The sequence below is a fragment of the Patiria miniata genome, unplaced genomic scaffold (genome assembly GCF_015706575.1).
Source record: "Patiria miniata isolate m_02_andy unplaced genomic scaffold, ASM1570657v1 HiC_scaffold_25, whole genome shotgun sequence".
Classification (NCBI taxonomy): domain Eukaryota; kingdom Metazoa; phylum Echinodermata; class Asteroidea; order Valvatida; family Asterinidae; genus Patiria; species Patiria miniata.
In genome coordinates this window covers 4614820-4638997 of record NW_024037064.1, presented here as the reverse complement: position 1 = coordinate 4638997, position 24178 = coordinate 4614820, and the positions used below count along the sequence as shown (strand labels likewise).

The following is a 24178-nucleotide window of genomic DNA, read 5'->3' as shown; positions in this document are numbered from 1 at the left end:
ACTGCCCAAATATATTTTACTGCAAAACGCCATGCGCGGTCACACTTGGCACGGCGTGCTGTGTACTAAAACTATGACAACCACTTCCATGTGACTTCCTCGTTGACAAAACCCTAAAAATTATTGTAAATGTAAGTCTAATATTTGTGTAATAAGTATCCATTTACGTCATGGTCATTGATCGTTTTTATGCATACTTGTGGATGACTTCCTTGCCGGTGTCACATAAAAATCCGACTGCTATGAAAATCGGACCCCTTTCCTTTCTCCTCGCACGTGACAGGTCACTCTGCCGAAATGATCCGAAAAAATAGCAATTATACTTACGGCTTTTACGCGTGCGAAATACTACCAATGAGTCCACCGAGTCGAATATTCACACCACATCTTGTAGTTTAGAACACCTCTTTCCATGCTTTTATTTGATTTTTTTTTGGTGTAGTCACTGTAAATTCAACATGTTCAAGCTGAATGTCAGATGGTGGCGAAGCGGGCACCAGGGCGAAGGGGGGATGTAGCGAAGGGGGGATGGGGCGAGGTGGGGATGGGGCGAAGTGGCTTGGGGCGAAGTGGCTTGGGGCGAAGTGGAAATGGGGCGAAGCGTCCGACACCCTTCAAGCTACACTACAGTTAATGAGTTAGACCTGTCAACGTAGCGTTGTATACAACGCTGTGTTCATGGGTGTAATTTTTTTCATATTTTTACCAGACGGAGGAAGCTGAAATTTTGCTTACATATTGTGTCCAGAATTGTACCTGTGTTGGGTTTAGAAAAGGCATATATGTCCGCGGGCGGCATGTTTACCGAAAATAAACCGCAATTCCACGCCTTCGTTGAAAACATTTTCAGTACGAACTCCCCGTATGAAGATTTACGTGCGCGCGTGCAGGCACACCTAGCACGCTGCCGCCATGGCATGAAAGTGAACCAACCCCAATTTTGCGTGCTCCATGATGCGTGACCCTGGAAGGTCAACCAAGGTATCATTGAAAAGCACATAGCATCTGCTTTAAGATGATACCATGCTTTTTTGTTGGTAAACGTACGGTATAGTCTGGCCATAGCATTAGAACGCAACCCCCGCCTTATAATTCTAGAAGTACTCTGCATGTGGGTCCAAATAGTCCAGCTAGGCCCGTAATATTCATCGCTGCATGCAAACTTTAACTGCTTTGTATACAACTTTTGACCGGGAAGGGGGGGGGGGGCAGCTGCAAGTTACCATGTGTAATACTTGATCGGTGAATATATGAATATTCGGTCCAGTGCAGTTTCGAATAATCGAATGCTAAATTATTAAAAAATAGACGGCCCTACATGTATGTACTTCTTGAAGATTTGTTGATGTCGATTGTGTTTATAGCACGACTTGGTGTATGTATTTGGCCATTTGTTATTGAACGACCAATTTCATTGTTTGGCTTGTTCCACCAGTTTCAGTACACTATGGCGACAGGCGTCCAAAATGACCTGATGAAGCAGGCACAGCACTTTTGGTCAATGCTGGATGAGCTTGCAGAGACCGATGAAGATGCATATAAGAAGTTCATGGCCACAAACCTCCAAAGAGGACAGCAAGAATTGACACCAGCCAAGCCATGGAAGTGTGTCAAGACACAAATCTTGGTAGGTTCAGGACGAAAATATGTGTTCGTTCATATCACCCTAAAACACCCTAAAATTATGGGTTGTTAAAAAAACCCTCGAACCCCTATGACCCACGACCCCTCAACTTACATTCAAGCCCCTTAACCGTAACCCTGCCAGTGGCAACACAGTGCATCAGGTGGAAAAGTCTGGTCCCTTTGATGCATTCAGCTATCAACACAAGTGCATTAACAACCAATTCTGAGAACAATGCCACAGTTGTATCCTGCTGTGTTCTGTGACCACAGACTCTGAGGCAGTTTGGCCTTGAGACTTTTGACCTGATGGATCTTGATACACTGGGCAGGCAAGTGTTGCATGTTCCTGCGTTTGGCAGGGTTTCTAGCCAAAATAACCTGGAGGGTTAGGGTTAAAACACAGTCTGACCCGGACCAGATCAAGCCATGGAATATTTCATTCCTACTTGCCAGTTGCTACTATTCAAAATCTTTCAAAAGTTTCCAATCAAAACGTTTTCCATCTTGAAAACGAAGCGTTCGCGCGATTCACTATGCGTGCGCGCAATACTATGCGTGCGCGCAATTTTGCTATGCCCATGTCGCATTGTCCGATCCTGAATCAGATCGTATCCCTATCCGAACCTGTAACGGCTCTATAGTTTGAATACAGCTCCAGTTCGAATGGCTTGATGCGTGTCGTGTGCTGCATGTTGGGCCACGCCCATTTGACAATGGCTGAAAACTTATTTCTAGCTGTAGGAAAGTAATTTGGGCCAATAGGCACGTGTGTAATTTCCAGCTGACATTGTAGCCATGTAATTCGGGCACGGCCAGACATGCAGCACACGACGTGCACCGAGCCTTTTGTCTTGATAGATACTGCACCAAAACCCCTTCTCAGGGGTCACACGGGCAGGGTTGGTTGTTCGCCATCTAAACTAGAGCCTTTGTGTTGGTCTCAGACCTCCAGGTCTTGGTGTTGGTCCAGACCCCTGTTCTTGGTCTTGTTCCAAATCTCTGACCTCATGATCTTGATCGAAGTCTCAAACCTCAAGGTCTTGGTCTCGTCTCCAACATCAAGGTCTCAGACCTCCAGGTCTCAGTCTTGGTTCTCGGAACTCCAGGTCTTGGTGTTGGGATCGGTCTCTGACCTCTAGGTCTTGGTCTTGGTCTCAGACCTCTAGGTCTCAGTCTTGGTCTCAGACCTCTAGGTCTCGGTCTTGGTCTCAGACCTCTAGGTCTCGGGCTTGGTCTCAGACCTCCAGGTCTTGGTGTTGGGATCGGTCTCTGACCTCTAGGTCTCGGTCTTCGTCTCATACCTCTAGGTCTCGGTCTTGGTCTCATCAGATAGACCTCCAGGTCTCGGGTCAGTCTTATACCTTTAGGTCTTGGTCTTGGTCTCGTTATCAAACCTCCAGGTCTCAGTCTTTGACCTGTCTATAGGTCTTGGTCTTGGTCTTGGTCGGACTTCCAGGCTTGGTCTTGGTTTCGGACTACCAGGTCTCGGTTTTAGACCTTTGATTTCACACCTTCAGGTCTCAGTCTTTGTCTATTCCCATTCTTCTTTTTTTCTGGGCAATAATAGATGCAGCTTTTCTTTGAAACGGAGCTAGGCATGAACTTTAAACTTGGTATGAACATCAACTCTAATATAGACATGCATGTGTGACATAATGATGTCTTCATGAATGTACCAAATTGCAAGTGATTTTAGTTCAAAAAGTGACCAATTTAGTTGATGCAAAAATCTAATATGTCTTCCTTGTTTTAGGTTCCCTTGCTTCATGACTTGCAATGGGCTCAATATAAATGTGGATCCATTTCAAGAAAGTTAAAGTTGTGGAGCCTTTTCACTTAGTGTTGAGGGTGGAGAGGAAGCTAAGGTTTGAGAAAGGCTGAGGCTACTCTCAAATGGCTTACACATAAACTTTTCTTTTTCATTCAGAAACCTGACAAGTCTACTTTGTACATCAACATATGTAGTTGGTCCCGTATTGACAAACCCAAAACAAGCACAGAACCCATTAAGGTCACGGCTGGACCAGTGGAGGATAGAAATGACGAAACAGGTATGGCCACTCATAAACTTTAGTAGGTTTTCTGGTGAAAAAGGAAAATCAATGTGTTGTAGGGAGAGGCATATGCAAGTATACATGTTAACCCTAACCCTGCCAGATGCAACACAGTGCATCAGGGGGAAAACACTGGTGCACTTTTATGCACTCAGCTACCAACATCAGTGCATTAATGGCCAGCTCTGAAACAATGAGAGCTAATTACTGAACAATGCCACAGTTGTATCCTGCTGTGTGCGGTGACCACAGACTTTGAAACATTGTGGCTTTAAGCTTTCCCCCTGATGAATCTTGCTACATTTGGCAGGCTTGTCACTTAGTCAAGTGTTGCACGTTGCTACAATTGGCAGGGTTCTAGCAAACATACCCTGGAGGGTTAGGGTTAATCAAGAAAAAAATAGTTAAAGTCCTTTGGGGCAGGCATGTAGTCCAGTCCTTCACAAGTCCCTGTAAGTTTCTGCAAGTCAATCACAAGTCTTTTAGTCCAATTCAAATCACAAGCTATTAAAAGCTTTGACAAAGGCATTCCTTTGTTATTGTTTGTCCAGTGTTATTAGTGACTGGATTTGTAATTGAACTTGTGATCTACTTGTGACTGAACTTGTAATAGTCTCAACTACATCCCTGCTTTGGGGAATGAAACACAAAACAAGATCCATAGATGCCAGTGTTGTATTCAGGGACCAAGATCATTGCGCTGCTAAACAGATGATTTTCTGGTAACTGAACCTCTGTCATTTCATGGAGACCATAAGCAGTAACAGTAAAGGCACGGTTACGCACACACAATTTTCTGCTATGGGCTCCGTGCGCGAACAAAAGAGGGCGCATTTTGACCACTTTTTAGAGCTCCTTGGACAGGACACCGCATATGTGTACTGTACTGTTTCACGTGCGAAGTACGCACGATTGATCGTGCACAAAGCTAAGGTATAGTGTCTTTGCGCGTGAGCGTCAGGCATTGTCAGGCGCGCAAATATGTTCAAATTTAACTGGTCTCCCAAAAAAATCCCTGCCCCCAATAACTTTGGATCATTCGACATACGAAGTGGATGGTCCGGGAACCAGTCTAGGTCTCCCCTAACTCTCCTTTTCTTGAAGGGGTACTTGTGCACGGAGCCCATAGAGTGAGTCAAGAAGAAAGTGACCTGGATTAATAATTTTTATAACATTGTTATAAAAAGCAATATAATTTGACTCACAATTAAACCAGCATGTTCTTCCACTCAATTGAAAAACAAAGAAGTACTGGAGTTGATCCATGCTATGATAAATTATTCATATTTTACTAAAAGAATCCACCGTTACAGCTGTCCATGGAATGCCATTTGAAGCTATTGAGCTGAGTGAGAACCAGAGATTACAAACAGGCATTCAGATGAAAAGGAGATTTTTATAATTGTTGTCATGACTGAAACATTATTTTTTAATGTCAGATTTTGTGTCTGAATATGAGGATTTTTTTTCTGAAATAATTATGGTGATTTGTTCATGAATGTAGAAAAATGCCCTTGTTTCATTGTATTTGAATGGTAAATGATCATTGGTGGACATTGTGAATTTTGTGACATTTGTATTAAAAATTGACAGAACTTGCGAACATTCATGTAGTACGTAAATTATGTGAAATGTTCACAGTTACTACTCAGTAATAATTCCCTATGTTATTTTCATTAAATGGAGCGAGCAACATAAAAAAAAAAAAAAAATGTAGCTGTGGAAAGCAGGTCAAGAAATCATCGTGTGTCTCCGTTGGTTAGTAACAAACGTCAGCAAATGCCTTTTATGGCTATAAATCACCTTGTCCCTCAGGCCCGAACCCTCTGGGTCTCCACTGACGGCCTACCAATTTATGCAGTCCTGGAAAATTGGGTCACTAGGCATGCTAGGGTTAAAAAATCTGATGTGAATTTGTACTGCACTCCTTCCAGCAATTACATGGCACAATTAATCATGTCACACATGCAAATGAACACAAATGCGTTGGCCCATAGCTTCCAAGATCATCTCGAGCTTGTTTTCTCATTAGGTCACTTTTCCCCTCACTCTGTAGTTGGCACAACATTTCTGCCCACTGACAAGCAGCGTGCTGAAATTGGCCTCAGATCCATCCTATGCCAACTGCACTCAAATCACAAATCAACACACGCCAAGTTACAAATATGGTCACAAGAAGTACAGTCGACTCTCGTTATAACAAGGTCTATGGGACTAGCCAAATTACCTCTTTATAACAGGAATGTTGTTATAAAAGGACAGCTAAACAAAGGAACACAAAGAGAACCTGAGATTTGGGACCTCAGAATTTGCTCTTTATAAGCAAAACCTCTTTATAAAAGTGCTCTTAATAATGAGAGTCGACTGTAATGGGATGTACAACGATTACATGTCATTTTCACCGTATAAATCGCTTGGCACTCATTTTTTAAGACTGCATGAATTGTGGTTGACGTTTGATTTACTTTTGAGTTTTGACTACAACCCTAGATAATATCCATCTGATAATATATTTTGGAACCAACCATTTCTCAGGCGATTTCAAGGTCATCCGTGTAGCGTTCAATCCAGACGTTTTAGAGGAGTGCGCCAAAAGATCTGTGGAGCAGGATATGCTTATAGGGAACGCCATTGACTACCTCAAAGATGAGAAGAAATTACACCTGTCCTCCAATTACCGCATCTGCCATGACATCCAATTCAAGGGTGACCCCAAAGATTTAAAGGATTTTTTTAACTCCCGGGCAAAATCCAAGCAGAAGGTGGAACCAGACAGGAGCACAGAGAACCTGAGTAAGCTGACGCCCGATTCGCTGCTGAGCCAGCTCAGAGTGTCCGATGACCAATCAGAGACCACAGTCAGTAGCACGGATACAACTCTGGAGTTAAATGGGAAAACCAGCGAACTGAAGACTGCCTTGATCCAGGAGATTTCCAGCAATGATGTCAGGTTAAAATGCCCCGAGTACGATGTCAGCTTAAAAGAGGCAGATGGGAAGAGGCCACGAAGACTCATGGTCAGGATTATGCTTCCTGATGTGCATTCTGTCGCAGACTGTCAGCTAGACATTGCCAAGGTATATTTTACTGCTCTTCTCGCTTCTCTGGAATGATACATGAACCTTTTGTCAAAGCAAGGTGCAACAGGTATACAAATCTTTGGGACCTTGTTGTGTTGAGCAGTGCAACAGGAACAGCATTCAATTACTAATTCTGAGACAACGGGAGTTTGTCCCATCCAATAATGTACATGTACAGGCCTACTGTGTTGGCTAACGACCTCAGACTTAGTCTAGGGGCTAGATGTTGTTAAGGTTTGATACGCGATAACCAGCCGCCACGATAAACCGCTGCCTCAAGAGCGTGCGTTATCACAACCAACCAATATCACCCACGAACCTGTCAGGAACAACGTCTAGGGAATTTCATAAGATTTCCTACCGAAAAATGGGGGAAACTAGTGCGCATGCGCTACTTCTGCAGGCAATTACGGTCCATTTTCAGTCCCACGCGAACTATATATTAGGCCAAACAGGTGCGCATGCATTACACAACTGATACAAATTTCCCTAGACATTCCTGACAGGTTCGTGAGGTGGCGGGTTATCACTGCGGCGGGTTATCGCGTATCCAAATTATAACAACATCTAGCCCCTAGACTAGCTCAGACTCTGAGGCCGTTTAGGCTGACTGATTTTGTTAGACTCACATGTAGCAGGGATGGCACGTTGACAAGCACCTGATGAGTGTTGTTAATTGAGCAGTTGAATAGGGTGCTAGCCAAAGTACTGAAACTGCTAATAAGGTGAAGGAGTTTAATCAAGAATTCACCAAAATCCCATTCCTCGTTTTGCAGCACTGAATTATCCAGTGCTATACATTGTACATGTACAACTAAGACACCACTTCAATGGACCTTATGCTTAGGGGCCATCTTGAAGGACAACACAAATGTAGGCTTGAAAACTACAGTAAACTCCGGCTAAACCATCTTTCTCGGGACCCGAGAATTTGTGAAGACTGACGCGAATGCCGATACAATGTACACTGTACACGTATATGCTCATTTTGCCGACTTACAGGAACGGTCTTTTGCCGAATGATTCATTGCACTAATTGGCTTCGATACCCTGGACTATGTCCTAAATGCTCGAGTTGAATCCAGCAAATTAATCCTTGAATTGTATCATCACGTTTTTGGTATTGATAGTCGAGACCACTATAAAACATACGGTACAGTATGTACGTGCACAGTAACAAATTAAATGTGTGTGTGGTCCGGTATGTACCACGCACGCATTGACTGCAGCAGTAGTCATTCAATAAGACGACCCCCCAAAATGGACAGAGCCCATGCATACAACCTAGAGGGGGTACTGGTATTGATATGCTCTCGATGCATATATGCGATGTATGCAGTAGGACACCCGTTTTCGACACCAATGCATGCAGCGATCACGGGCCATGCGAAAACACTTTTCACTCGACACTTTGCCAACCGCAGTACAGGAAGTCGATGCCAATGCGTGATTTGTTGAATGCCGACTTACACAACGGATTTTGTAATGCTTTTTATGGAAAGGGGACCGAGAGTAACACGACAACTTGAGCGAAATGGCGACCTTTAAAAGCTGAATTAGAAATAAATAATCCAATGGAAAAGCATTACGGACAATCAGGACCTTAGTCAGAGTGATTTGACGAGTTGTACGATATTGGTTTAGCCGGGGTTTTCTGTACATGTATACTTCTTGTGCTTCTATTATACCTGTACACCATTAAACAACATACAGGCCTCTGTATGTTTTGGTTTTTAAAACGAACCTTTTTTTTTTACAGGAAGAATTGACTCTTCTAGTCACAGACAAATACGAGTTACGTATGCCACTACCGGAGATAATACAAGACGACGACTCCACAGCCAAATTCAACAGAAAAACATCATCACTCACTATTTCCATGCCGACCAGGACTGTAGCGAGTTAATACTTTACACTTTTTTATATCTGAATGCCATGGAGTGTCATGGAGTGTCATGGCCTAGTGTTAAGAGCACTACACCAGACTCATGCTCTGGTCTTTCAGAGGCAGCAGAATGTGGGTGCGAGCCCGGGTCTCTACACTTGTGCCCTTAAGCAAGGTACTTAAACATTATTGCTTCGTCCTTCGGATGGGACGTAAAGCCGTAGGTCCTGTGTGTTGTGTAATGCATTGCACGTAAAAGAACCCAGTAACACTTATCGCTAAGAGAAGGGGTTTGCCCCGGTGTTTCTGGCCTCCTGTTAGAACTCCCCTGCGGAGTATTTAGGAGAAGAACCAGGAACCAAGTGCCAGATGAAGTTCCACACAGCCGGCCTTGGGCAAGTTGGATCAAGGACCAATGATTAAGTAGCTGTGACAGATGACTTCAAAGAAAAGATTCCAATGATGACAATGTCGTTATCTTCTGCCCCTGAATAGATGACATATCGTTATCTCTGCCCTTGCATTGTAGGGCCTACCAAAAAGTAGCAAAATATGTGCTCACAACTGTGTGACAAGTTTGTGCGGTTCAATCTGCAATAACAAAACCCCAAAATACAATTAGTGTCTAATAATTATATTAAAATGTATCTGCACATACATCAAAGGAGTTTAATATGGACTGGTAATTAAATTGACTGAGTTGATCTCCAAAAACATACAAATGTGTCTTGTGTGAATTATTTCCTCACTGCAGTCACATATATACAAATGTAACTATAATTTGTGTCTCTCTATATTGGCCAACCCTGCGTGAAGCCAAATTTACATGTACAAATGACATCCCTACATTTTCTCGGGAAAATATGACCCATTTTCGACCGTAATTTTATCAAATCTGCCCTCAGATAATAGCCCAAAAGCTAGGGAGTTGATCCTCGGCTATATATTTGCACAATTTCACTGTTTTTTTTTTAAAACCAGACGGTCTCCTCTTTTTCCAAAAATGTTGCTGGGTGGCACTTTTGATGCAAATGAGCTCGCGTAGACATTTTGTGAACCCTCGAGCGCGAATTTATTGCGCCCGCTGCCGGTAATTGATTCAGATATACATGTACATGTATATATGTCGTCTTCTGCTTGCTTTTTCTGCTTCTGCTCAATACTGTACAATCACCTCCATTTGGCGGTTATCACGCACAGGTCAGTGTGGAAGTGTAGCAAGCTAATGTTGAAGTGCGCTTTGGTAACTAAACTTGGAAGGTTAATATCTGCCAAACTGGATTTGAATGTCTTAATGTTGGGTGCTTCACGGATGTTGGTGGGAGCATGTTCCATTCTCTGGCTGATCTTGGGCACATGTACATTGAGTATTGATAGCATGTCTTGTTGAAGGGTGGAGGAACTATGATGTGTGGTCCGGCATTTTGTCTTGTGGTGCTATTGTTATTACTTTGTAGCTGGATGTTTGGAGGAGTGATGTTGTAAACCTCTTTGTAGATAGCAGTAAGACGGAGTCGTTGGTGCGTCGTTCTTCAAGGGATTCCCACTGGAGGTCAGACAGCATGTTGGAGACGCTGTCTCTGTAGTTGTAGTTGTCGAGTACAAAGCGGGCTGCCCGACGTTGGACTTTCTCCAGAGTCACCTTGTTGTTTTTATGGTATGGATCACAGATGGCTCCACAATACTCCAGCTTAGAGCGAACCAGCGTCTTGTAGCAGTGTCCTTAACCGTTTTTGCTACAGAAATGGATATTTCGTTGCAGAAGCCCAAGCATTTCATTTGCTTTATTTGCTGTTTGGTTGATATGACAGGCCCAATTAAGATTGTTGCTGATTTCTACCCCCAGGTATGGTTGATGCTTAACTCTTTGAAGTACCCTCCCATTCATGTTGTACTCCCTGGCGAGTGGGTTGGTTTTGTGAGAAACATGCATGGTGTAGCAGTTTGAACCGTTGAATGACATTTGCCATTTGTCTTCCCATTTACAGAGTAAGTCGATGTCTTTTTGAAGTAGCTCACTGGCCTGGGGTGATTTTATCTCTCTAAACATGATGCAATCATCCGCGAAGAGTCTTACTTGTGGTGAAACTGTGGCTGGAAGGTCATTTATGTAGATTAAAAACAGCAAGGGACCCAGCACGGTTTCTTGGGGGTACTCCGGAAGTTACTGATGATTCAGATGATGAAGATCCTTCAACGAGAACACTCTGCTGCCTGTCAGTAAGGAAGATCTTCATCCATTCCAGGAAGCTGTTGCTGATGCCGATATTTTTTTAGTTTGCACAGGAGCCGTTTATGGGGAACTTGTCAAAGCCCTCAGCTGAAGTCTAATATCACCATATCAGCCTGGCTTTTCTTGTCCAGTGTTTTTGCGAGGTCATCTACCAGTCCTGCGAGCTGTGTATCACAGGATCTCCCCCGTCGAAAACCATGCTGTCGATTTGAAAGAACGTGGTGGCGATCCAGGTGATCCATTATATGATGGAGTATTATGTGTTTCAGTAGTTTGCATGGGATAGAAGTCGGCGTCACAGGCCGGTAATTTGCTGGGTTGGTCCTGTCGCCTTTCTTGTAGATAGGGATGATATTGGCGTTACGCCAGTCCTGAGGTAGTGCCCCTGAATAACTGGAGCTAAACTTTCAGCACACCTTTGCAAAACGTTGGCAGGAATATTATCTGGTCCCATGGCTTTTTTAGGTTGAATATCTGCAAGCAGCTTCTGCACTCCATTCGCTGTGATATTGAAGTTGCCAATGTCAGGGATGTTGTTTGTTTCCAGTGTTGGCATGTTGTCAGTGTTTTCCTTTGTAAAGACTGAGCAAAATTGGGCATTCAGTGCTTGAGCTTTGTCTGCAGCTAGTGACACAGTATGTCCTCCAGTGGTTTCTATTTACGGATGGAACGCCTAATTGATGGATCAACCCATGGAAGATGGTATCTGGTTGAACTCATTTTAGTAGAGATGTGTGAGTTGGAACTCCGACCACAACCGTTCGGTGTCTCCTTAGCAACATAATCCTCGGTCAACTTGGAGTTGAAGTTAGAGGTCAGTTCATCAATTGCAAGAAAATTGGCCTTCTTGTATAAAAATATCTTCCTTTTAGGTGGTCTGACCAACATCGCAGAAATTTTTGCATTTACAATGACGACGTCATGATCACTTATTCCTGCTGTGACATATTACTGCTGCTTCTCTACAAAAGCTGGGTGACTAACGATCGAAGCACAGATCCAAAATGTTACTTTCTCTGGTTGGTTTGTTGATGCTTTGAGTAAGATTGTGATCTTCCTTGATCTCTAACATGATCTTGCTGCTTGCTGGGTACCTTCCTCCAGGACAAAAGGCATTAATCTCCCAATTGATATCGGGGAGATTAAAATCCCCAAGTAGCCAGACGGAAGCAGCTTTTGGAATTTTAGTTGGGATTGATCCAGTTCATGTAGATATTCCGGAGTTGAAGAGAGTGGACGGTAAAATGCACCGATGTTCATTGGCTTGAGACCCTTAACGTGAATGGTATTAACCCACAGTATCTCACAGTTTCTGTCCAGATCCTTTTCTTCAGATGCGATGTACGTATTTTTAATTGCATCGAATACTCCCACATGGGGATCACTAGCTCTGTCCTTCCTGAAGACATGAAAGCGAGAGGGGAAAATTTCCCCAGATGCGATCTTCTCATCTAGCCATGATTCTGTCCAATCACTACATCAGGATTTTCCTCCTGTAACAGTGCTTGAAAATTGGCAAGTTTAGCCTTTTCGCTCTGACAGATTAAATTAAGGATTTTCAAAAATTCCTGTCTGTTCCGGCGAGTCTGGGCTTTTGTTGGCTTGTTACATGTACTTCTTTTGGTGCTTTCCCTACTACACTTGAGGCTACACGTTTTAGGGCTAATATGACTGTGAGCATTGGTCAAGGGTGCCGAATGTTCTGATCCAACGTCTGATATGGAGCTAAGTGATTCAAAACTAGTGGATAAGTCAATACTTGAATTGGCGAAAAATGAGGAGTCAAAATTGGCTAAGCCACAATGGCAGCACGACCAAGAATATGATGGATGTTCAACACGAACATTGTAGATTTCTTCCTGCATCCCCAAACAGTTCCTGTGAATTCACGCATTACAAGTGTCACACTCTATGGCCTGTTGTCCGTATTTAGCTGCCTTTTTGCAAATATAAAGGGTGTTCGTTTATTAAGAAACCTATTAAGTATAATCTCCAAACTGATTGGATATTTCCAAGGTGTCTTCCCCATTTGGATGAAAAGTTCTGTTTAAAAGCCCACTAGCGAGATGACCACCGTCCCATTACGAACACAAAAAGTTGTGCCGGTACTTCTGTCTTTACTTATTCTTTCTGATGAGGTTTTTGCCAAAGTCAATTGACTGTGATACGCCGTCTGATAAGGCTTGTGCACAAACTGAAACACACGATGCTTGTGGTTTTGTGTACATGTAGAATGAAAAAAGGACCTTTTTTTTTTTAAACCGGCAATGCGTCAGTAATGTTCTTATTAAAAAAGTCCGCCATTACAACATTGACCGCTGAGGGCGTCATTAAAAAGAATTTCGTTTAAAACAACGTCAAGTAGAAGATTGTTTGGTATTAAACGATATTCATAAATACCTCAGACAGTTTAGCCATTCCTATTGGTCGAGAGCCCGTCACGTGGCCGGTATTAAACGGATGATAAAGACATGGCTAGCTGGTCTTAAACACTTTTCCAGTGTCACAATAAAATGTGGACTCCTAAAAATCCAGTGCCTCTTATCGTTTCATTGGTTGAACGTTCACAATCCTCACGTAGGCATGCGCAACACTACCAGGGAGTTAGAATTTTATAGTTCTAAATTCAAAACGCAACGCGCCAGGTGCGTTCTGCGCGACATCGCATAGAACATGATACGCGCGCGTCAATCTCCATAAAAGGGTTGTTTTCATCTTACTCGCCAGCTGAACACTCCATTATTTTGCAGGAGGGGTGATTCAAAAAGCATAAAGTGAATTTGTTGAACAAAATCGGGATGTTTTGAACGAATTATATGATTTTTTTTTACCGAAAAGGTATTTATGAATGGGAATAAATATGTACTCCGTCGGTATTTATCACTCTGTTTAATACCACTTAGAGTCTGGGTGCTGATAATTACCCTCGCCTCCGGCTCGGGTAATTATCAGCACCCAGACTCTAAGTGGTATTAAACAGAGTGATAAAAACCTCCGGAGCACACATTTATTCCCTTATTAAACAACAGTGCAAAACAAAACCCAAAGTATATGTAACCGAGCTGGAAAGGTTACGCAGAAAATTTGAAAGTGACACTGGGTATATTCCACTATAAATTGATCAAAATTTTATTACTACAAAAAACGACAGTCATTGTTCAGCAGTCCAAATATTATGGATGCTGGATAAGGGATACACTGATCTACTCGAGAAGGCTTCTCTATTTGTGACCATCAGGAACGACAGAACCACAAGCAGTAGCGGAGCAGTTGCGGCCTGTGTACCTATGCCTCGGGATGTTTGGGCAAACTACACGATATGCATGTACACGATATGTGTATGCACATGCGGCGTGCTAACCATGACAAAACCACGTGAGAAACACAGCAAAATATAGACAAGCTGGCTCGCAATAAGGTGTGGCTGGCAGCAGCAACGACAAGCAGTCAAGTGACCTACCCATGCTTGCTTACTCTCCAAGAAAACTAGCGAAAAATTCAAGGAATGTGCGTCCGAAGCCCTATGCTTTTGAGACACTGCACGGAATAAAAGGCTTTTTTCGCACTGCATGTCATATGCAAATTGTTACGCAACTCTGTATGCTCTATTCAACAGAAAACACAAGAGGGTGCTCGCAATGCTTCGACAACTTTCGCATCGCTGTTTATGCTAAAAATATAAGACATCGACAAAGAAATATTTTACAGACGGGATCTGGCAGCATAATTACAGGAATTTAAGTCTGGCCGGTCACATATACCCCCAGACCGGATGTCTGGAAAGCTGTTTGGGAGCTTCCACATCAGTGAATAGGCAATTGGAAGTTGAAATGCACAGTTGCTACTCTGCCTAAATTCTTTTAGCTGAACCCTGGGGTTAAAGAACACCTCGTAATTAAATAACCCATTGGTGAATCATGCATATAAAAAAATACAGAGGGACAAAGAAGGCATTGTGGGTATTCTACAGTCTACTAACAAAAACTTGCGAGCGTTTGTGATGGGACTTTGTTGTCGGAATTCCACAGCATATATACCTCTGCTATTTTCTCTGTAAACTGACCTCATTTCAAAATTTGGCGTGTTGCTGCAACAATTCTATTTTCAGCCATACTGGCAGATTTTATATTTTGGTCGTTATGATCGATATGCGCTGACTTTTCTGGTTCAGTTTGTATGCTCAACTCACGATATAATTAAGCCCAATAAAAAATACCGGCATTTTATACTTCAAGGTGACAAGGTTTCGTTGCCACATCAGTGGCGTAGTAGGGCTGTATGGTATTGCAACGGGATGGAGATTTAAAAAAAAAACCGAAATCGGGATACTGCATCAAAGAAGCAAACCCGCCCTTACAGAAATGTCCCATGTAATTCCCATGGGAAATTTTCCCATGGGACCCCATGGGAATTGCATGGTGAATTGGACACCATGTAGCATGGGATTTTTCCCATGGGAGTTTTCCCATTGGCTTTTTCCCATGGGAAATTTTGTATGGGCTTTTTCCCATGTATGGTTTCCTTTCATTTCTCAAAAAAAATTATTGCTCCATGGTATTTTGCATTAACAACTTCCTATACATTTTAACCCCGTGTGTTAAGTGCTATTCACCAAATAGGTAAAGCACATCACGGGACTCCGATGGGGGTTGTTCTACGTAATAGGAGTGGCTTGTGCACTCTATGTCTAAAGTCCACATTATTGCTCCCATACCACTTGTCAAGTTGTACCATATTATCACAGTGTTCCCAACTTATTTTTTCATAAATGTTTCCAACCATAATAATAAATGAATAAATATTATCCAAAGTTTGAATGACACATGTCCACATAAAAAAATACTGTATTCATCATTTAACTTCACTTATCAACAGAAAAATTCAAAAATGTGCAATTACAACACTCGTTATTGTAAGGGATTCTCACAAAAATGTCCCATGGTGTCCCATGGTGTTCCCATGGCGTTCCCATGGTGTCCCATGGTGTTTATCCCATTGTGTTCAATTGGTGAACATCCACAGGAGTTTCCCATGGTCAGCTTAACAAATAGAATTCTTGATAACCTCTATGGCCACAAGTGAAATATTTTTAATTGAATTCAAATTTACAGCTAGGCAAATAAGTAATTAAATCAAAGAAAGGTTTGCCTATAACTTGGGAGTGCAATTGGGTCTATGATGGTTTTTCATGGCACATGCATTTTCTCCAGTATAACCCGGCAGTGTCCCCGTGCTGCCTTTTAAATCTCCATGGTGTTCCCATTGTATCCATAATTTATATCACCCACATTATGGTGTTCCCATGGCGTCCGAATCCTCATGGTGTACCCATGTGTCTAAAATCCCCATATCCTCATGGTGTACCCATGTGTCTAAAATCCCCATGATGTTCCCATGGTGTCCAGTAAATCCCCATGGTGTTCCCATGGTGACATACAATCCCAATGGTGTTCCCATGGTGTCCATAAAATCCCCATGGTGTTCCCATGGTGTCCATAAAATCGCCATGGGGTTCCGATGGTGTTCCCATGGTGTCCATAAATTCCCATGATGTTCCCATGGTGTTCATTAATTCCACATGGTGTTCCCATGATGTCCATAAAATCCCCATGGTGTTCCCATGGTGTCCGTAAAATCCCCATGGTGTTCCCATGGAGCTCATAAAATCCCCATGGTGTTCCCATGTTGTCCATGCAATCTCCATGGTGTTCCCATGGGTTTCCCATGATGATCATTTTAACTTACATGGTGTTCTTGATGACCCCATGGGTTTCCCATGGGGTCCCATGGGAATCCCATGGGACCCCATGGGAATCCCATGGGATGCTCATGGGACATTTCTGTAAGGGCGGGACGGTGAGAATGGGTTAATATTACACGGGACGCGGCCTGGAACCTACCCTGGAAACGGCACGATTTCCTAATTTAATTTGAGTAAGATTATGAGGCCCACAATGCATTCCGTCTACCGCAGACGACAATTTCAAAGGATTGCTACATTAAAGGCTAGGGAGGTTCCACCATCAATGTTTGGAGTAAACTACAAGATGCAATTGTCCTCGGTCCTGCTTCAGAGTCTTTTTAAAAAGTCTCCAGCATCCCAATTTTAACACGACAAGGCAAGTGGTCATACATTCCACTGATACAAAATGGCCTTAAAAAGGTGAACAGCATAAGCTTCCGTAGTAGTATAGTATAAACATGAAAGAAATGAAAGATCCGAAATCCGCCGTTTGTGTGGAGACCTGACTTTTTTGGTGTCTACACAATGTTTCGCAAAAGTACATGAAACATTACAAGACACCAGCCTAAGGCACGTGGTGCGTAGGTTTACATCACATGCACGAATAGGCCTCGTATATCTAGCCACAGACCTGTGTATTAAAGTCACAAGTGACAGTCAGTGTAGTGAGATAAGTATATCAATCTAATACACAAGTGACAGTAAGTAGATGGTTTACAAAGAGGACTCTATATAGGCTGGCACTCTGGGACCAGCAAAAACACCAACACTACTTTCAAGGCGGGATATGGGTACATGCATGGAGTGTGAGAGCTGAGAACCGTAGACCAGGCCTCACATTACGAAGGTGTATTATGTTCTGCATGTAGAGTATCGAGTTAATGAAGTGCCTTAAAAAGTGAGAAGGTTGATCTTGAACAGAATTCTGAATACCTATTTTTCTTGAAAATCCCACTTTCTTATGATGCAGGCCTACGTCACAGGTCTTCATACAATATGTGATGATCAGATCTGGGAAAGTTTTATAATTGACCTCTGCATGTTGACCTTTACGAAGTCGAACTTTAATACCCTTTTATGGTTATTTAATTATCAACTTTAATCTTTAAAACGCAAACTTTTCAAGCTCCAAGTCTATATGTTAAGTGTTTATGCTGTGAAAAAAAATAATATGTAGGGCATATCTGACTTCGGACGATTAAACAGCAAATAAAATAATGCAATAGCAGCGCAGCAAAACAAAGTACATGTACACCCCAGACAGGATTTCTGAAAAGCTGTTTGGGAGCTTGCACAAACGTGAACAGACAATTGAATTTGACATGCAGGGAGGCTACTAGGATCCTTTTAGCTGAACCCTGGGGATAAAGAACACTTCGTAAATAACCCATTGGCGAATCAAATAAAAATGCAGAGGGACAAAAGAGGCATTGTGGGTATTCTACAGTCTACCAACAAAAACTTAGTTGCCCTTTGAGCGCGGGCGATGGAACTTGTAGTTGTCGGAATTATATTTAAAGCCATACTGCCGGATTTGCAATGCTGGTCGTTATATGGGTCATTCCATGAACTTGGGGACAAAAGTGTGACGTTGCCCAAATTTCAAATTCTTCCAAAAAACACTCGTACATCAGATTCGAATCAGCCAACCGACCCCGTTAGCGCGTTAGCTTAGTGGTAAGACGTCTACTAACACTAGAAAGCAGGAGGTCGTGAGTTCGAGTCCCACCCGAGTGGTTTTGTTTCAACGTTCACCGGGAGGTAACACACTGAGTATGCAGTGTTTATACGTCGGTGAAGGGCAAAAACCTAATTTGATTTACATCACCCCGACGCAAAATTCCATCTTGTAGTTTATTAAACAAAACAAAAAAGATTTTCATGCAACACATTAATACAAATATGTACGGCCATAGAAATTCATGTTGCAAAATTAAAGTCAATGATGTAATGGGGAATTATATTTTGCTACACTGCAAAATTATTTTCAAATCCTTTGAGGGTGACTTAGTTCTGCCGGAATGGCTATTCCATAGGCTACAAAACCCTGGCTACCAGCCCCAGCCTGTTTGTCGCGAACAACCTACCCTAGAAAGTTAAGCTTGATTTCCCATGAAGCAAGTACAAACGCAATCTAGCTGCAAGCTTGCCAGCTTCGCTACTTAAGCGCTAAGCTATCCCAGTAAAGCTTACAGGCCTACGTAAAAAGGAATGGCCAGGAAATCAAAAAGAGCATTGGCACTTTGCCAATGATGGAACATTATAAAAAATATCCCTTCTGCATAGTGGAGCGCCCCAACTTTATTCTGAATTCCTATTGGGTAATCGTGGAGTCACCGTCAGTGGAGCTATCACTTCGACACACCTCATACCTTCGATCAACATACAACCAAGAGAAGTCAGTGAGAGAATACAGATATCCACTTCAACATTAACGTAAGTGCAGCTCTCCGTTGAAATTATATATGACTTAATTAGCAAAACTTCAGCACGTTCTTTCACGTTAAATTTAGTTTATTGATTGTTTTGTTTCCAAGATTCTGACATGATAGCAAAAAGCTACAAATGATTTTCTTTTTTTTCCCCAGATTGTTAGGCAAGATGAAAACCTTTACCATCGTGATGCTTTTGGTGTGTCTGGCTGTGGCCTTTTCTGCAGTAGATGCCTTTCCTGCAAAGGACGCTGAAAGTAAGTGCAGTAGGGACGGTGTCTACATCAGCAGCCAATCCGAGGCTCATTGCACTGAGCATTATTGTGTATGGCGGTCCTCGCTTCAAAACTCTAGGGCCTTTCACAGGTTCAGGGTTCAATACAGGTTTACGACTAAATACACACTGAGGTCATCATGCACCAACTTCTGCAGTACGTCGCGTGAATATTACTCAACCAATAAAAAGTCACATTCTTATATAATTTGTGTTTCTATCATACCACGTAGAGCGCGTGAGATGACACTGATGGATGAACTGGAAGCTCGTATAGGTAAGTCAATTTCTCACTTTATGCATGCTTTTCAGTAAAGATAAACAGATGCGGCGAAAACTAGGAGTCAGGCATAACACAATTAATTGTTTGTAATTTTCTGCCTGTGTGCTCCTAGATCCTCAAGCTAAGTTCGCCAAGCTGACTGGTTCAATGCCACTTCAGTCAAATTCGTCTATTCAACCAATTGTCGAACATCATTTTCCCCATAGTTTGACAGTTAAACATGTGCAAGTTTCGTCTCGTTTGTTTAGGAAAGAGACTGACTATATGCAATCACCATGCCTGTTCGTATGTAGTATGTACTATACTGTAAGTAGTATGCATGTGGCAATTTGTTGAAGTCCCATTGAAATCAAACTTAAATCATATAGTTTCAAGATGGTACTATCATATGATAATGATGTCAAAGGTTACACACCAAGTTCAAAGGTCATCTGAGGTCAAGTTGTAAAAAGGTTGAAAATGTGAAACTGATCTCATATATGAACAGTTGAAGTCCAATTGGAGCCAAACTTGGATCATAATAAAGCAACATGGCAATATTCATATGATGATGATGTCAAAGGTCACATGTACCAACTTCTGAAGTACGCCACATGAATATTACTCAACCAATGACTCAATATCACATTCTTATACAATGTTTGTTCCTATCAATTAATTCCACGCAGAGCGTGAGATGGAACTGCTGGAGCAACTGGAAGGTCGCTACACATGTAAGTCCATTTCTTCATGAATTTTGTGCATGGTCTTCGGTACGAGAGAAACGAAAGCGGCAAATCAGGAGTCAAAAAGAACAAAAATAGTTGTAATGTCAATAAGCTATAGGAATAAGCTTTTTTTTCCAATTTATAATTAAAAATATTTTCAAAGAACACTGCAAAACAGATTTTAACACGGTTTTAGGCAGGGCCACTGGTGTAAAACTTTAAGACGAGATGTCCTATAAAGATATCACGGCATGATGTTAGATTTGCATCGCAGGTTGAATTGCTATTTTTACACTGACAATTTATAGCTACTGGTCAGAATATTGTGTATGAGCGATTCCCTGTTTTGCACGTGTCACTTGTTTGTAATTGTCTGCCTGTGTGCTCTTAGATCCTAAAGCTCAGTTCACCAAACTGACTGGTTCAATGCCACTTCGGTCAAATTCCTCTATTCAACAAATTGTGAAACATAATTTTTTCCCATGGTTTATTTCACGATTAGGCCTAAATATGTCCCATATTTTTTACAGCATGTTCTGCAGGGTGTCCAGCGGGAACGTACTGCAATACGGCCCGACGCCAATGCCTTCCTTTTTAATCACTAAATGTAAGAGTGAACAACTTACTCTCCAAAGAGTGAATCTCTATTAAAAACCACTCCAAAAGAGTGAAATTTCCTACTCTTTCGAGGAGCCATATAAGGGACCACTCCTTTTTTAGACTGGTCCCTTATGGCTCCTCGAAAGAGTGTAAATTTTACCCTTTTGATTGATTGATTGATTGATTGATTGGTTTTTTTTTTTTTGCTTTTTATATACAATGTATACAATAGAAAGTGTCGTGATTTCTCGTGCTCAAAAAACATTAAAATACATTCAAACTTTATATTACAAACATTAAACTACCACATACTTCACATCAATTCCCCTCAAAAATCTCCCCAAAATCAAAGTCGTTAACAAGACGAAAGAATTATTACAATGTAAGGTGACTTTATTCCATACAGCCCCCTGATCTCCTGAAAAAACATTTAACTACATTTGAACTTTATATTTAAAACATTAAACAACCACATGATTAATTTAATTATAAAATAATTCTTCAAAAAGTCGAAAGTCATAAAAGATTAAGAGATTGCACTGTAAGAATTCCCTTCAGACCCTTATTACAGTAGGATACACACTGCTCCTGAATGTTTCTGTTTTGCATCTGATTATTCTGTAACGCTTCCCTGGTCTCAACATATCAAACAACTTTTGGAGTGGTTTTCAATCTTTGGGAGTGGTTTTTACAAGCGATTCACTCTTTGGAGATTTTAACTATTTTAACTGTTTTACATTAAGAGAAATATACCGATCGAGAATTGCCATTAAGACGGTAAGTGAAGGTATCAAGTGATATAGATATGGTTTTTTCACTGAAAGTCATCTTTGTCAAAGGCACTCCATGTGTCAAAATCTCTGGTGATCAATTTAATAGGGCCCATGAAATGCAATTTTTGAGAGCTAATTTTGTGCTATTTTCTAATCCTCGTAAGTATATAAAAAATAACTGACTTGCCCTTTTGGTTAATTTTTTTTTTTTACTGAAAAGAGCACTTTTGTAAATATTTAAAACTGTCCATGCTATTCCAGACAACCGAGGACGCTGTTGCCGTGATGTCATTTCAGTAAGACACTGTTCACATTAGGTGCTTTTTTGTTGAAATTGTGTACCCAAAATGTGCTCATTGTAAACTTTTGTGAGAAAAGTTTGCTCATTGTCTTACTGTTATGAACTGACTCAACAACGAATCACTAAAGAAAAGAAAGTTTACCACTGCAAAATATCCAAAATTCGGGCAACTTAATGCGCAAACTAATTTCAACATTGAAGTTTCTGCCTGATATGACATCACACTTTTGCTTATGAATATAGAATTCTGCATTAGCATCAAAACCAAAAAGGCACCAAAAGACCCTTCAGAAAACGATTCAATGAAAATTGAACATTACCCCTTTAAAATAAAAACAGCACGTTGCTTGGTGACATTTACTGTTTTATCATCAGGCAAAGGGGAACTTAAAATTGAAAGCATTAAATACATATACACAGGAATACATTAGCTTTCGCCAACCACACTGCTATAGGTCGTGCTTACTAGAGCACAATATTGTGCACATAGAACTACGATATAATTATTAAAATACTATTTCGTGGCATGGATGTGGTAATTATGGTTGCGGCTCATGGATATTAACTTAAGCATTTTTTGTCCTCTGAGGTAAGCGTGGGCTTTGCTGTGCTTACCCTCTTGCGCGGTCTCCATTAAACAAACGGAGGCTGTGTAAGCAAAAACATTTGAAATTCGGCCGTGCCTTTTCCATTGTGCGTGTGGAAGCATACTACAATTCGCCGTGTGGATGAGGCTGCGCATATACGTGAATTTAAGCAACACTTTGCGCTACAATCATTTGAATATGCAAAAACAAAACAGAAAAAATGAATCAATGTCCATGCGTGTTTCTATCATTATTGCAGTTATCCCTACGAGTGAAAACCCTTGTATTCAACAGCAATCGTTGTTTTTCAGTAATAAATGGGCGAAAAATGAATGGGCAAAGGTACTTAATGGGCAAAGGTACTAAATGGGCAAAAGAATTAATGGGCAAAGGTAATAAATGGACAAAGGAAATAAATGGGCAAAGGCACTAAATGGGCAAAGGAAATAAATGGGCAACTCAACGGGGTCTCGCGTAGCCAAGCGGAACAAAAACAAGCACCTCAAAGCCGGCTGCAATGCAAAGGATATATTGCCACGATTCTCAATTTTGTCTTTTATTTTTCCTGAGGAGATCCTGATATTTTAGATCACCATTTTTGTAATCGTGCTTTTTCACCATAAAGGGATTCTTAGCACGACTGCTGATTTTGCATCTTTCCCCTGTCTTTGTAAATTTCTGCAATCGTGATGTCCGTTTTAAAATTCTAAATCAGTTGTTTCTTTCTTTCGTATTTTATTTTTTTTTCACAGAACCCGACATGTGGCCCGACGGATTCTGAATCAGTTTAACACATTTTGTGGTTGTGGGTATTCTTCTTATAACTAAATTACTTTGTTTCGTTGATTTAGGCCCAATTTTATGCTAATTTGGGAAGCGCTTTATGTTTATATTCGCTCAAGTAAATATAACGTTAAGGCCTTTGTAGGTTACAATGTAAGGCAATGGCTTAGACTTGTAGGATCAATATAAATCCAGTGCTATTATACAATCACAATTAATACCCAAGTTGAAAAAATGTCTCCCAAACAAATGTGCGTATAACTATTCTATAAGCTTCCCCTGAACCGTTTAAAAAACTCTCTTCTTTAACTTCTTTTATTAAACCTAAAGTAAAACAAATAAATGCCGATGTTAGAAAAATGCTGTTTTCCAAACATATTACTTCCCTGATCAAATTATGTATTTTATCTGGACCACGAAATCACTCATAATACGTATAACAACCTCATCTTATCAAATATATTCAAAAGTGACCAATGAACAAATTTTACGAGTACCTCTCGATCAGGAGCTATCAAGAGAGGGGGGGGGGGGGGGGGAGGTAAGCGATATTCCCCAACATGTTTGAACTGCCCTTTTCCATTCAAGTGCCCCTTTTCACAAGCGTTTAACCCCCCACCCCCAATATTTAAAAAAAGTGCCTTTTTGAAAACAAGTGCCCCTTTGTTTTAAACTTGTGCCCTTTCAAACAACGAAACAAGCTGCATTTTTATACCAGCGGCTTCTTACTAGTGCCGTTTACGAGACTAGCACGACTGCCGCAATTGTGACGCTATGAAGAGCGCCATCTATTGCCCGATAGTGTCCGATCGTCCGG

At 41.5% G+C, this 24178-nt stretch overlaps 1 protein-coding gene and 1 long non-coding RNA gene across 3 annotated transcripts; both read left to right on the top strand.

Moving 5' to 3' along the window:
- The first annotated feature begins 34 nt into the window (after positions 1-34).
- Positions 35-8802, top strand: LOC119733341 (PIH1 domain-containing protein 2-like). Of its 2 annotated transcripts, none has more exons than XM_038206925.1 (5): positions 35-131; positions 1436-1627; positions 3554-3677; positions 6216-6757; positions 8520-8802. In XM_038206925.1, exons 2-5 carry the CDS (start codon positions 1448-1450, stop codon positions 8664-8666), a joined length of 993 nt encoding a protein of 330 aa, XP_038062853.1. In that variant the 5' UTR covers positions 35-131; positions 1436-1447; the 3' UTR covers positions 8667-8802. The 2 variants fall into 2 exon arrangements, with proteins under 2 accessions (XP_038062853.1, XP_038062854.1); XM_038206926.1 differs by lacking the exon at positions 35-131 and adding an exon at positions 157-386 and having other exon boundaries at positions 1433-1627.
- Positions 8803-19560: 10758 nt separating this feature from the next.
- Positions 19561-23394, top strand: LOC119732961. The gene is made up of 4 exons (XR_005271662.1): positions 19561-19604; positions 20279-20323; positions 20848-20924; positions 23331-23394. It is a non-coding gene; the product is annotated as an uncharacterized LOC119732961 (long non-coding RNA).
- Positions 23395-24178: the final 784 nt, after the last annotated feature.

Excerpts from the sequence above, each read along its gene's own strand:
- LOC119733341 (XM_038206925.1), top strand. The coding sequence starts at position 1,448 with ATGGCGACAGGCGTCCAAAATGACCTGATGAAGCAGGCACAGCACTTT. Across the intron at positions 1,628-3,553 it reads GTGTCAAGACACAAATCTTG|AAACCTGACAAGTCTACTTT; the intron begins GTAGGTTCAGGA and ends TTTTTCATTCAG. Across the intron at positions 3,678-6,215 it reads GGATAGAAATGACGAAACAG|GCGATTTCAAGGTCATCCGT; the intron begins GTATGGCCACTC and ends ACCATTTCTCAG.